This window comes from Papilio machaon, chromosome 12 (genome assembly GCF_912999745.1).
Source record: "Papilio machaon chromosome 12, ilPapMach1.1, whole genome shotgun sequence".
Classification (NCBI taxonomy): domain Eukaryota; kingdom Metazoa; phylum Arthropoda; class Insecta; order Lepidoptera; family Papilionidae; genus Papilio; species Papilio machaon.
Window position 1 is genome coordinate 6,138,497 of NC_059997.1, and position 15,911 is coordinate 6,154,407.

Below are 15,911 nucleotides of genomic sequence, written 5' to 3' on the forward strand. Positions count from 1 at the left end.
GAATAGTAAGTTACTGTACTAATGAGGAACTTTCAGACATCTTTCACTGACTTATTCCATGTTTTTGTCTACCTTTAAATATGTAAAGAGTTCTAAATTCCGCAAGGAAATCTCTGCACACAGTACCGTCGGCATAAATTAAACGAAAGCAAAAAGCTCGGCTCAAAGCTGTAACGAAGCTCTCGACAGAAAGCTTCTGCCACAAAGAAGTGACGGCGGTACGAGTAATTCTTAGCGGAGGCTTGATTTTATCGTTATACGACTCGACTTCCGATTATGACTGAGTCTAGAAAAATTCGCAATCTTTTGTCAGACAGATTGCATTTGTCTTTTCTACGCTCATTTTATAGAATAGTATCTGGTTTTCATTTTACAATCTTATTGATTGATTTTGTATTATTATTTTCGAATGATCTTTATCTTAATAACCCTTTTTTCTAGGTTGATAATTGTCAATATTTATATTCATATTAAAATAGCGCTTGGACCATGCCTGCACAGTTTTACTTAAAGTGTCTTAGAAAGATGAAGTGAGACAAAATAGGGTCAACGAGTTTAAAATAAATCTTACTAAAGCGATGCAGTATTTTTATGGACGTGTACACCAAAACATCTGATCGCGATAAATGTTGGTGCGCGTAATAATATCGCTTCAAAGCTGGTTGCAGGAGGCGGAGTGCCACGACTTGGATAGAGCCTGCGAACGATGACTCCCTATAGGGTTGTCAAATATTTTTATTATAATAGTATGTATTTTTTATCATATACATAACACAACAATTTTTATTTAATATGGAACCATCATATATGCTATTCACTAAAACTTTAAATTATGCAAATTATAAAAAATTTAGTTTTACAGTAGTGTAAAAAATAGGTTAAATATAAAAAGTACCGATTTGTGTTGTGGTTCATGTAAGAGAATTAGATCAAACTTTAGAAATTACCATATGACAACTTTTTAATATTTCAAACGAGCTCTCATTATAATTTTATTTATCGACTTTATGTTAGGATTACGTTATCTTATACAACGCATGCAGAAAATACATTTAATCGGTAATTACTTTTGTAAAATACGACTAAATAATTTCCTTTTAGATGAAAAGTTTGGTTAAATTATTAGAACATCGTCATTTTACACTATAATTTTAAATACCTCAAAAATATTAACATCGACAACCTTATTGTATCGTGTAAGCGCGTACTGCACGGAAATGGGTCAGCGCGTTGTTACGATGCTCCTTTTTGCACCTTTTTGTGCCTACAGTCCTCTTCGCCTTCCCCTCCCCCCATTCCCCTCAGTAATACAGGGATTGCTGTCGACACATTATGCCGCGGCAACTGCAACTGAACTCTATAGATAACTTTTATACCGTACCGTGCTATTCATTCAATAAAGTGCACTTAACAATATGTGAGCAAGTTTGATTAAAAATACATGGAAACACAATTGTGACTAACATGTGCAAATTTTACAATCTTACTAATATTTATCAATGCAAATGTTTGTATGGATGGATGTTTGTTAGAAGGTATCCGCTTAACGACTCAACGGATCTCTATGAAATTAAATTCCATGAGGTTGGAGTCGCGGGCAAAAGCTAGTACTCTTCATGCACATAACATTTCAAACAATTAAAAAAACTATAAAATTGTAATTGCATTTTTGGCGATAAGTACTTCGTTAAATGAGTTGGTAAAAATTAAATAGCTTTTAATGTTGGCATGACAGTTGCCAGAAAAAGACAAACATCTTTGCAACTACTAGCATTAGTTTTATTTGGTGATTGGTGCTAAATTAATATAAATGAAAAAACGTTTTTTAAATAAACTTTCAAATTACTTTTAAGGTTATGTTTTAATCAGTAATTTCAGTAGTTTTATAATTGATAAAGCCCCATAAAATCCGTATTAGTAAAACTAGTTCATCTTACATTTAAATATAGGTCAGAAGAGTGAAAAAGTAAATTATACAGTTGCCAGTTAATTAGTGGTACATAATTAGATAAATCAAAGAATATTATTATTAGTCGTCGAAGGAAATATCAATCAAGCTATAAAATCTTCAACTAATTAATGTAAATTATTTTATTTACATTTTTAATAATGCCGATCGACTCCTACAGAACCAAACTTTGAATAAAATTGAAACGTGATTTACAGGCCGTTTACATTATTGTTGCGTCGGAATGGCCGAAATGGCCTGAAAAGTAGAACACCATCCCAGTTATCAGACTGGTTGGCTTACTGGCTTCACTTGGTGTCTACATTATGCCAGTTGTATGTCAGCGCTGATTTCGTACGTACTGTATGAAATCAGCACTGGTGTACTGAGGTGGCCTAATGTAAACCAGCTATTAATTGAACTTTTGCCTATAATGAACACGTGACAAAATACAATTAAAAAAATTATATACTTTTCATTCATTTTTTTGTTCAAATCTGTACTTTTCAAAGAAAATAATGGAAAATAACATGACATCTACAGTACAAAGAGGATGTTGTGATTTTTTTGACATTGACAAGGGGACGCTAGTGAGCTGTCATAATTTAGTTTGATTTATGCGCACCATTTCAGATTACCAGTATGTAACCACTGGACAGGCTACAAGCCGTGATATTTTGTGCAGATTTGGTATTGCCATTTTCTTTTAAGTCGGAACGCAGCAAAAGCTGTCATTTTCTAGTGGCGACCTGTCTATGTCTACAAAGGTCAGTGTTTCCAATGTAATAAATGACATAAGCAGGAGTAGAGAGCTAACATATTCAAAGTACGGATAGTTCACAGTAACATCGATCTAAGACGAAGATGGCGTAAAGTCGGCCAACTGTATCGAAACAAGTACGCAACCTCGTGTATACAACGTAATAGAGCTTTGCACAGAACGGTTGCGATCGGTATGCACTAAGCAACAGGTTTAGTAACCACTAAGTAAACACATCAGCTGTTTACTTCTTATTGTTTTGATTAAAAAGATAATGTATGGTAAAAATAGCGCCGTTTGGGTTTGCGAAAAAATCCACGTGCTGTTGAAACGGTTTAAGAAACCATCGGTTGAAAATAGTACAGATATTATCTATTATGGCGACCAAAGTTTGTGGCTGAACGTTAAAATTCTATCATTTTAATAATATACTATCTGTTATTGCGACTGAAAATTGCCTAACTAAATATATAAAGTTAGAAAAATCATTATAATGCAATAATTATTTTGAACATTTCAATAATCAATAAAGAATTAAGAATAGATTAAGATTAGTATAATTGTTAATTAAATAATATTTAAATGTAATACCTTACTTATTTGCACAAACGGTGCAAATCTTTTTTAACAGATCTAACCTTTTTAAATCACAAATGTGAATATCATCTTCATGCCAAATGTCAATGTTGGTTACGTAAATTGATTATAAATATAGCATCACTCCCACAGTTCATTACCAAATTAGTTTGTTTTTGTATGCATCACTTTGTTACTTTATTTATGACACGTAATAAAAACTATTTTAGCTATTAAATTAAGGTTAATATGAATTTAAAAATAAAAAACAAGGTAAAGAAGTCGGTTGCAATGTTTTATAATTAAAAACTAATTGTATACTAAAAATGGCTACATCCCGGCAAGCGTTTTAAGTCTTACTTCTTATTAATATTATAAATGCGAATGTTTAGATGGATGTTTGTTTAAAGGTATCTTCGGAACGGCTCATTGGATCTTGATGGAATTTGGCACAGATCTAGAACATAGTCTGGAAGGGTTCATAGGCTACTCATTAAGCTTTTTTAGTAATTAAGACGAAGTCGCGGGCGACAGCTATGGATTAAGTCATGTTTTTAAACTACAATTTCCGTATTATAAAAGATAAATGTACATAAGTGAACGTTATTAGAATATGAAACTGGACGGAGTTTAAAAAACCTGTCATTCAAATCAATTTAACCAAACGACTATGAAAGGTATCATAAATTATTTTCACGTTAAATATAAAGATCATAAAAACTTTGACATTTTCATCCAATACAGAATCTTGATTTATTGCAATGACTGTATGTCAAGGTCAGTATGAAATTGTTCAGATGATACTGCTAAATCAGTATTCAAGATGTTGTATAGAAATTAGTTCATTTACATATAGTTTTATATTTAACCAAATATAATATATATACTTGAGATAGAGCGTCGGTGGCTCAGGGGTTAAGCACTTGACTTGCAATTTTCAGGTGATGGGTTTGAATCCCGCCATGTACCAATGTGTTTTTCGATTTTCGATTTACATACGTACATTTATCCGACGTTCGTACGTTGAAAGAAAACATCGTGATGCAACCCGCACGCGGCTCGCCACCCGTCAGGTTCCGTTTCCCGAAATGGCGAAAAGTGGATTGCAGAGGTTCATTTGGCTACACCAAATGGAGGTCCGTGATCTCTGCCTACCCCTCTGGGTTACAGGCGTGAGTTTTGTTTTATGTATTTATACAACGTTAAGAATAGGAGATGATGAATTAAAACTAATAAACTCAGACCGGAGCTCAAGAAACTACGCAACGAATAAAAAGGATATATCTGTCTGATGTCTAGTCTGGTCGTTTTTTTATTTCAATAAACAAGTCTACTGCGCTTCATTCCGGGTTTAAGTACTTTGAGTTCCTTTGTGCTGAACACAGACAATATGCCGCATCCTTTTTCTTCGTTACTCCTACAGTAAAAATCCCTCTGTTATAAAAATAATTGCTCTATGCAAGTTCAGGACTGTTATGCAAACCGGGAGAGAAATTATGATATTTAATTATTCAATTGCTAATTGTGAAATATTAAAATTATATAATGTGTATGAGTCAAAGGTCTTAGTTGTGTTTATTTTTGTCATAGTTTACAAAATAGCACTAAGGAGCATTTTGGTTTATACGTATTTAAGTAGAACAAAGAAGTAGTTAACTATTATCAAATTTCGCTTCGTTAATTTCATAAGTGCTAGCTAATAAGTTAGACAAAACAACACTGTTACTTAATGTGTTGAAAGTAATACTGTTAAAGTTCCTTCATTGTTATTTTTTAGTGACATTAATATTAAATTCTTCAATTACATGCCTTCGGAGTAAATTGAGTCAATCTGTTCACTCTCCACACTCTGCAATCCTTCATCCTCCACGGCTGCAGTTTCAGTTTCGCTTCCATCGTCTTCCTCAATCTCCGGGGGATCTTCTTCATTTTCCTCGTGTATAGACAGCTGCCTCGTTGGTCTTTCCTCTCTTTGTTTCTTCGGTGGTATTATATCAAAGATCGACGGCGGTCTTAGTAATGGATTGGTATGCCTCGCTAAGCCCAACTTTTTCTGAATGTATGCTTCCAGAATTTGTGTCGTGATTTGGTTCTGTCGCGCCAATTCTCTCGGTCCTGTGGAGAAAGGAGAAAACAGATAAAAATGACTGCGCGGATAATACCGTAGAATTCCACTGCTGTGACACCTTTATTAATACATATTGTCATCACTTTCAATCTCTTTGCCGAAACAGAGATTTCAATATGTATTATAAGAAGTGTTACGGCAGTCAAATTCTACGGTTATAAAGGATAGATAGGAAGATATTAAGAAAAAAATTACATCGATGTCATTTTTATCTGATTCTCCCTTCTCACCTTCGATTATGGAAGGTTTGAAGGGCTCATTAGATTGCTTCACACCAATAAAAGAGTATGGAAAAATAATAATATGGATTAACAATAAATGTAGTAAATTACTGTGGTAAATGTAATAACCAAATGAAAGCTTATTACGATAAAGATTTAAAAGGAATCTTCAATTTTTTTGTATTCTTCCCTGAGTGAATCAGTGAGTCTTGCATTTCTCAGAATTATCTTTTTCTGGCATAGTGTCACGATTGTGAGAATTATTTGGTTACTCAACTTTTGCGATATTGATGTGTCCCAATTATTTTATCCGCCATGAAGGTTGTGTACCCAGAATATCCTAAATAAGACTTATTTCGTGCCGATTTAAAGATATAAATATGATTGGTAATAATTTATGCAAGTCCATTGTTTACAAAACTATTCAAGACCAGAACAATGGATTCATTTTATCCGTCGGTTGTTTTGTTATTTTACAAATGTAAGGAAGTTGTTTGGAATGATTTAGGGCTTTGGATGTTTCAAGGCTTTGATGGTATTTCAATGGTAATATCCCTCAAACGCAACAAATTTCGATAGTAAATAAACTACGTATCATAACTTTAAAGTTCAACATAAAAATTATGTTGATAAAGAAAATAGAGATGAAGGAAAAGCATTCGGTATCTAAAATTATTTTGTATGTACTACAGTTGCTTTTTATTTTAATTAGTGAAAATGTAATAAATTGATTTAAATCCAAATTGATAATTTTGTCTTAATACCAGGAAGATACGAAATGCAACATAATGTAAACGACAAAATAAAAGGTTCAAAATTATAATAATAAATAGTGAGAGGTTATGTATCACTAAATAAAAACTAAAGTGACCTTTGCAAATAGAATAATTTTAACAATAAAATAAAATCAAACTTAAATTAAAGCTGATCATAAAACTATAATCAACCTTTTACGAATAGAGGTCAAAGGGAAAAAAGAAAAGGTGTAATGGAATTGTTAAAAGGAGTTTGAATTTAAATAAATAGCTTTAGAAAAGGAGGTTCATAAAATATTATTGCTTTTTTACCGCCTGATTTTCCTTATTATAAATATCATTTTGTTTTCCAGTTTAAGTGCTTGTAATTTTTTTCTTTTTCCAAAGACTTACTCCTAAATAAAATTAAATTACTGTTTTATTCATATGGCAACAAAATTGACTGGCCGTTTATTCAATTTCTGTTCTGTACAACCACAGTGTAATAAAAAAAATTAAGACGTCAAAATCCACCCATCGTTGTTCATCTCTTATTTGCTTAAAGATATATTTGTGAGTTTTAAAATAAAAATCAATAATCAATCCAAATTACACTTAACGTGAGGTAACCAAATATAATTAACGTAAATTTATTAAAACTCATAAATGTTCGATCTCGACACGATTGTAAATGCATTTGTTTTGTAATAAACATATTACGTAAAATAGCCTTTAACATCTCCCAAACGACTTACTTCACTCTGGTCGAATTAAAGTTATTGAAGCTACAATGATTCGCGTAGAACTGAAAATTGGTAGACATTTTAGGGACACCATTATGTAAACCCTAAAAAGTCTTCATCGAACTGCTTTTTGGACTGCGAATAAAAATACTTATTACTCTATCTAAGCATGTGTAAATTGACCAATTTAATATATCTTTTAAATAAATCCACAACGCATGAAACTGGACCTAGAGGTTTGAAATGTTACATAGATGTTTCTGTAAGTACACAGCCAAGCACTTGGATTGCTAATAATAATATTACCCATAGTTCACCTTGATCTTTATTAAATTCTTGTTAAAATTTAAACTGGTTTATTATTATTATTATTAAAGGATGCGACCGGATGTCTATAACCATTACTTATATTTAACTATAACAGTTAAAAGATTTATGTATCCGGTCATTTGCAAAAGGTTAAATTAATTGTTATTCAAATTGTAATATTTAATTTATGTCAACCAGGAAATATCATCTTTGATGTTTCTTCGTTACGCCGAAAATTCATGATGAATTAATAATAAAAGTAATAAAATAGATCGATTTATTCACAAATATTCTTGAATATTAATTATGTCTGATAAATTAACTATAATTAATATTAATTTATATATCAACTAAAAACAAATTGGTTTATTTTAAGCCTTTTATTCAATCAGGAACGTAGCGTGACATTTTATTAATATAGCGCCATCTTTATGTAATAGATAAGAAACTCGATGTTATTAATAATCAAGGAAAAGATGGTACGGCTGTGCTCTACCATGTCTTATAAGTTAAATAATACGTGGCTGTCTTATACTTTCATTTTAAGCAGTAAAACCCGTGATGCAAAAAAAAGTACCAAAAAAGTAAAGTATCAAGATATGTCGGTCATCATTGCATCGATCAATATTTTTTTTGACATTTATACATTGTTGCTACATAAACCATTATAGAAAGATCCCTCAGCTGAGCACGGTGCGTGTATGAATAGATATTTATAACAAGTTCGTGACTTATGATAGTAAATATTAAGTCGTGCCCATTCCTGTACCTTATTCTCAATGCACTCAATCTGTGGTGGGTAAAATAAAACTGTGGTTGGTTTTTACTATCGGAACGTGTTTACAACATATCGTTACGTCTCGCATTCCCTTAAAAAAACAGACAGATATTTGAAATGACTTTCAGTAGTAGAACCTTTATTTGGTAGACCATTATTTTTTTTTATTTTTAGACATTTTTATGCCATGATCCCAATTAAGTTAGTAGTCCCTAAACGAAAATATTAATTGTAACTTTCTCGTGAGACTTAAATCGTTAAAGTTATTACAAAACTTTGATAATAACAATTTGTAACAAAGTATTGATTGTAATTAATAACTTTCCGTTTCCTCGACAGGCGAAAAAAAACATTACCTTTTTTTTGGGACTTTTTTTGGCAACAGGCGCTTTGGTTGTTCCTACTTCTATTCTTTCATAGATGTTTACTGTTGAAGTCTCTTATTAAAGAAATAATATCAAAGTCATGCAAATGCTTGACCTTAGTGTATATCACAAAATAAAGCTAGGTCACTACTGTAGGTCAACTGCACTCAATGTTTTTAATTATAAAATTCTTGATCTACATGTGGACCTTATAAAACATGCATTAATCAAATTCCTAATTCACTTAGACACTAAATGCTGGTCAATATATTCTAAATGAGATGTCAATTAATATTGGTTGCTATATATCAAAACAGCTTACTAATTTGAATAAAGTATTTAGTTAATAAAATTGTAGTGTCTGTATGTAAATATCTAATTATAATTTATTTCTTTTTCGTTGATTATAACAAAAAAACTTTTGAATTTTTTGTCTGCCTCTCCTCAAGTCTTCATTTGTTCTGGGTAATCTACGGATGGACCGATTTTGACTGCACTGGAATGTAGGAAATGTGCGCGCGAGTAACTTATGCTATTTTTTTATTCCAGACTGATGAGATCATGTGCGATAGCTAGTTATTAATATATTCAATAAGTCAATTAACACTAAGCTTTCACGCCTTATTTCAGAAATAAATTCTAATGTAAACGACATACAACCTTGAAACAAAAAGTAACATATTTCAACGATATTTCGGATAGCCTCTTAGATTTTTTTGTTAATAATAAGTAAATCTCTAAGAAATTTCGTAGCTGCAATACTTCGTCGATCTAATTTGATTGTAACATTTAAAAAAAATCAACCCAAAATTAGATCAATTTTAGCACTCTAAGGATTTGCTTGTATACGTAGTTAAAGCCAACAAACACCCAACCTAACGTATTCCAATTTAACATTGACGTACCGGGGTTACAAATAAACAAATGAATATTTAATATCTAACACTAGCTGTCGCCCACGACTCCGTCCGGGCGGGTCGTTGCACAGAACACAAATTTAGGTTTAGCAGGGCCTAGAAGGATGCGATAAGGGGGGCACTATAAAGCGCACCGATGATCTTGAGCAGCCTAGATATTTGAAAAGAGTAATACAAGGTAAGGTAAGGCTACGAACTCGAACTAGACGGTCTACAATTCCGATGCACTACTAAGCCACCCATGTTCTTAACCGAATAACAATATTTAATTTTAACATAAAAGCTGAAATGTAAAAAAATATATAAATATAACGACTGATATGTTGATGCTATCGATTATAAAAAATAATTAACACCTTCCAACATACCAATAAATAATGCAAAGCGTTTTCACTTTCATGCATTCACAATAAGGTTCAAAATCACATTAGTACATAATACTAATGCCTATACACGGAATCTAACATCTATATGTGGGCCAAGTGCATTAATCGGTTTAGTGAAATTGAACTCTAGTTTAACGTAATCAATTTTGGACCCAAAGTCATTTCTTTTAGAGTAGCAAATGCAATAGAAAATACTTTCACTTGGTATCAGAATGTATACCTGATTGATAATGTAGAGCGGATTACAGATTTTAATTAATTCAAAGATCTTAAGTTAAGATAAATATTTTATTCACATATTTTCGTTTTCGTTATAAATATGCTGTGAAGTTAATAAATTGGCTATTTCTGTATTGCAGATATTTTGGGAAATAGAGACACAATTGATAAATAAACAAGTTAATTAACATTAATCAAACCCCCGATAAGAGAAGTGTATCGTTTTTATTAGTTGACAAAAATAAAGGTTTTTTTTTAAATTCATATTACATCATTACTACTCTCCCATACATCTCTTCTTAGCCATATCCTCTTTCCAAAATCTTGATCACAAAATTTCTATCTATGCTAAAAAGTTTTCTCTGGAATAACTTAAGTAATAAGCATCTATGTTCATGACCTTGTCTCACTCGACATGCTTCAACAGCGTTTATTGTCAAGTAATTTGGCACCGACATTCTACCTTGAGCCACATACGACGCTAAATATACAAAACTTATACATACGATCCTAATTTGTGTCACCTTGTTCGGACATCTGATATCTAGTACTGCCTACGCGTACTACGAATTATCATCCTTCAGCTTTCTTTGATATATTAAAAAAAATGTTGAAGAATTTAGAGTCAGTTTTTGAAGTCGGTACAAAATAGTTTGATATCATATCGTTGAAGACATAAAATTTAGTTTGAACACAAAAAAAAAATAATCGCAAAAAATAACATGCGCTGTTACAATTATTTTTTACGCTTAACTTAGTGAAATTATAAATATTTGTAGAAACTTTTATTTCAACACTTAAATTGGAATTCATCTTAAAACATTAAACCTTGAGATGAATCAATTTTATGTAATTATATTTAATGTATTTTACATGAATTAAACATGTAACTATATTAAACCAAATATAATGCATTTAAAGCAAATTTGGCTGAAACATGATCATCAAAATTAAGTCAATACTCGTATATTTTAATATTAAAGCTATAAATCATTGAACTTTTGAACTCACAAAAGTGCATGGCATTTACAAAAAAACTCAAGTTTTTAGAATACAAGAGTAAAATTTCACAATACTTAATAATTTATGAGGTAATTTTTCATGTATTTTTAAAATGCTTAATTTATAAAATCAATAAATAAGTCATAGAGGAAAGAATTAAAGCATTTTAGAATTATTGATCGGTCAACATTTTATGGCACACCTGTTTCTAATTTCAGATATAACTGTAATGACATTTGGGTGTCATTTATAAATCATTTTTTTTAAATGTCAACGCTCATCTGATTAGTTTGATGCGTGATGTTTTATTATTGTTTAATTTGGTTAAGGTTAACAAGTTACATGAATAAAGATGTGTTAGAAAAATCTAGAATTCATCTTATTTTGCAAATGAACCAATTCGTTCACGTTATATGAGGGAATTGTTTTACAAGTTTTTATAGCAAAATATAGTAAATTGTAATATAGTTTTTAAGTGAATAAATCGTGAAATAAAATCAAGTAAAGGATAAACTAAGGTTAATTTAAAAAACAAAAAACCTCACTGACTATGGCTGTAACAGATGGAACAGCACCATCTATCGTCTGCGTATTAAAATAAACATTTAAGAGTTCATTCTAACTAAGGAAGGCCGACCCCAAATAATTGGGAAAAGGCATAGATATAGATAGATAGATTGTCACGTCGTTGCCATGGTGAAGTAGCGCTCATTCGTCGTTAACATACTTACTATAGCAAAAAGTGTCGTGACAACTTTTCGTAAGAATTTTTTCCGTCTAGCCCCCTTTCACAACGCGCAATAAGGAACTTTGTTCTAAAAATTGAAAAGAATACACTCGATAACACCAAAAAAAAGGTTTAGCAATGAAAAAAATACTTATGGCCAGTTAGATTCGAACTCGTTCTTTTTAAAATTTTCTTACAATTTCGTCGCTCACGGCCACTATATGTATGTGTTTTGTGTCGATGTAATACACTACACCCTGTGACACTCTAAGGACACTGATATTAACGTATATAAACCCAGATACATTAAAAAGTTACATACGCTCAGAAAACATTATCTTCTTTGTTAGTTTGGTAAAAAATTGTAATATCTGCATACCGACATAACCATCATTTTCAATAAAAAAAATCGACTGACTCTATTAAATGAAACAGAGCCCTCTATCTTTAAACTAAATTAACTGTAAAGTTGTGTGTAACACTTTCTTATCTATATATATAAAAGAAAGTCGTGTTAGTTACACTATTCATAACTCAAGAACGGCTGAATCGATTTGACTGAAAATTGGTGGGCAGGTAGCTTAGAACCAGGAAACGGACATAGGATAATTTTTACACCGTTTTCTATTTTATTTTTATTCCGCGCGGACGAAGACGCGGGTAAAAGCTAGTTTTAGAATATAAGTACACTTTAAAAGTAAAAAAATCTGCAGCTGGACATTCATAAATAAAACACTCAAAAAACCTATCAAAATCCTATCTATACAATAGGATTTTTGGTGAAAATAAGGCGAGAAAATTTATGCTAATGACCGTGCAAAATGGAAAATCGTAGTCTCTGTCTATCCCTCTAGGTTAGGCTTTGGTTATGTTTGTATTGCAATATTTTATCTTGTTTTATTAAAGTTAGTTCAAAATACAAATTCATCCACTTCAGTGTTTCATATATGGTGCAATTTTGAATTAAAACTGCTCTAAATCTATTTTATCTCGGTTGTTGTCCTTGAACACTCCCTATATAAAGGAGGATGGAACAAAGAACTCGTTCACCTTTGAAATTATCGCAATATAAGGTCTCAACATTCCCACCTACGGCTTTTTGTTTAACTTATTTTTAATGTATTAAAAAAATATTTTAATTTCGGGATGGTAGCTCGTTAAGAGGAAAATATTGTTAGAAACACAGCTAAATACGTATTTTTGATATGATGGTAACAATAATAGTGATTAGTGATGCAACGGATGTCTGTTTCCGTTTCCGCAAGTGCGGAAGTTCCGCGTGCTTTTCAACATCCGTTTCTGCTTCTGTTTCCGCAACTTTTATAACGGAGATAAAACGGAACTTTACGACGGCTGAGAGATCCAAATACGCGGCGCGAGACGCGCAGTCCGTGCGCGGCCTTTCGGCACTTGTCGCGTTTGTTTGTTTACGTACTTTTTCGTGAATTTAAGCGCGTAATATTTCTGCTGGTGTTTGAAACAATCAGTTTCTCTTGCTGGAGTAAACTGTCTAGTTGTTGTCCATATAAAATTTGACAACTGGCAAAATGTGACTATTTCATACTTACGAGTTATTAAATGTACTTTTGAATAAGTGATAACCATGTAATATATCATCATCATTATTATCATCAGCTCACTATACATCCCCACTCGCTCGGCTCACTCACTCACGGGCTCGGAGCCTACCCCAAATTAGGGGTGACTAGGCCATAGTCAACCACGCTGGCCCAGAGCGGGTTGACTTCACACATATCATTAAATTTTTTCTCAGATATGTGCAGGCAGCATCACTATGTTTTCCTTCACCCTAGGAACGTCGGATAAATGTAAATATCTAAATCGAAAAACACATTGGTACATAGCGGGATTCGAACCCAGGCCCTGTAGATTGCAAGTCAACTGCCTAATAATTATATCTTTTTCTAATCTAGATTTGGTGTTTTTGATACTTAACACATTCACTGTTTACAAAATAAAAAAAGGTAACAGCTGGGAGCCAAATCTTTTTATGGTGAATTTTTATTTAGTATATCTGGGAGTGTTTGAACGTATAGATAAATTAATAATGTTTTTTGTATTTGAGCGCTAGGGATCATCATTTTGAGCGCTAGGGATCATCATTTTGAGCACTAGGGATGGCAATGCTTTAGTTCACTAATATGTAGATATTTGTTCCACGATTGCATTTCTGTGTATTAATATGTTACAAGATTTTGACAAAGTCAAGTTTTTCATCAAATTCCAGAATATTGAGTAAAACATGTAAGGATACTAATCAAAACCAGCTTTTATCTTCTCGGTTCAAGATCTTGTAACATTTCATACACACCCACACATACACACACGTATACACACACATAAACATAAACGCATACACACACATATACATACATATATTTAAAAAATATACATACATAACATTAAGTTCAGTCTTAGCTACATGTGATACAAGATATTTGTATGTTTGCCTCCGTACGAACGTGGTACTAATCACTACAACACTGTAACAATGAAACTATGTAATATTCTTTTTCTGACTATATTGCCAGAGTGGCCACACAAAGCAACATGGACTCGCTTCAAACGCCGGCGGCTTACTGGCTACTACAAAGTGAACGGGCCCCTCGCTCGGATCCGAGGAGGAGGCGCCGCTACTTATAGCTCTGCCCACTCGGATCCGAGTGGTCAGCAGTGGATGTATTAATAAAGAAATATATTTGTCGTTTATCAACAATTTTGTTTCATTGCAGCACAGTAAAAATACATATATTGAAGGCTAAAGGACACCGATATCCAATGCCTTAATAAATTAAAAACGAATACAAACTGTTCTTACAAAAAAAAAAAAATTGTAAATATGTTTTTTTTATTATTTACACTTCTGTTTCCGCTTTCGTTTCCGTTTCCGTTTCTGCTAAAATTTATTTTTGACATCTGTTTCCGTTTCTGGTTCCGGTAAGACACTTCCGTTGCATCACTAATAGTGATAGAGGAATTTCGTATCTCAAGGAACCGTTTAAAATTCGGTTATCGGGCGTCGCTGATTACTTCGGTGTTTCCGCTGCTCGTTTTCCTATTCTCTCATTTAAAAAAATATACGTGATGGAGTTGTATTCATACATAATTGAATTTAAATGCTAAGAACCAATTTAAAAATCGGAGAATAAAACATCATAATAATTGTTTAAGGTTTAGATTCCTATTGGAATATTGGATAAAATGTCACATACTTAATGATATGCTAAAATAAGTAACAAACAATAAATAAATAAATTATAAAATGCATATAAATCAAGTCTTGGTTAGTGATAGTTAATCATGACCTTGACATCTCATTTGGTGACGAAGTTAAAATGCACGTTTCCAATAAATACAAAATTTAATCTATATGTTAATAGAATAGTATTGATTATAGGCATATGATTAATTTATTGTCAACTAGCTGTCGCCCGCGCATCCGTCCGCGCGGAATTAAAAAAAAAACTTAATAAGTAGCCTTTATGTCCTTGCAGACTATGTTCTAAATTTGTGTCAAATTTCATCAAGATCTGTTCAGTCGTTCCGGGGATACCTTCAAACAAATATGCATCCATCCATCTAAACTTTGGCATGTATAATATTAGTATGATTTGTTATATATAAAATAATAAAAGAATATGGACTAAAGTTTGAAGGATGGATGAATGGATGTTAGTTTGAAGGTATCTCCAGAACGGTTGCATGGATTTCGCTGAAATTTGGCGAATATGTAAAACATAACCTGGAAGAATATATAGGGTATATAAATTTTTTGTAATTCCGTGCAGACGGAGTCTAGAGCGAGAGCTAGTTAAAAATAAAAGAAAATGGGCGACCGCTAGTATCAAGTAATTAAAAAAAATGATCTCTTACCGGGCGCATTAAGATTTCGACCAGTAAGCAATCACAACTTCACACCATATAATAAACTAGATATACGAGTACAATACAAAACTGGCGGTATATAATACAAGTGCAAATCCGTTAACTGAATGGCTTGCCCCAAATGTCTTATCACAGAGTTTTGGCACTGGCCCAACTGGGATCGTGCAAATGTACACTTCTTTGTTACTTTCT

At 32.3% G+C, this 15,911-nt stretch overlaps 1 protein-coding gene across 1 annotated transcript in view; it reads right to left on the bottom strand.

Annotated features, from left to right (window-relative positions):
- Positions 1-15,911, bottom strand: part of LOC106718349 (pulmonary surfactant-associated protein D) — a 65,209-nt gene that overhangs the window by 24,663 nt on the left and 24,635 nt on the right. Inside the window, exon 2 of the mRNA XM_014512416.2 lies at positions 5,094-5,399. Coding sequence (XP_014367902.2) covers positions 5,094-5,399 — 306 coding nt within the window. The remainder of the gene's footprint in view (positions 1-5,093; positions 5,400-15,911) is intronic.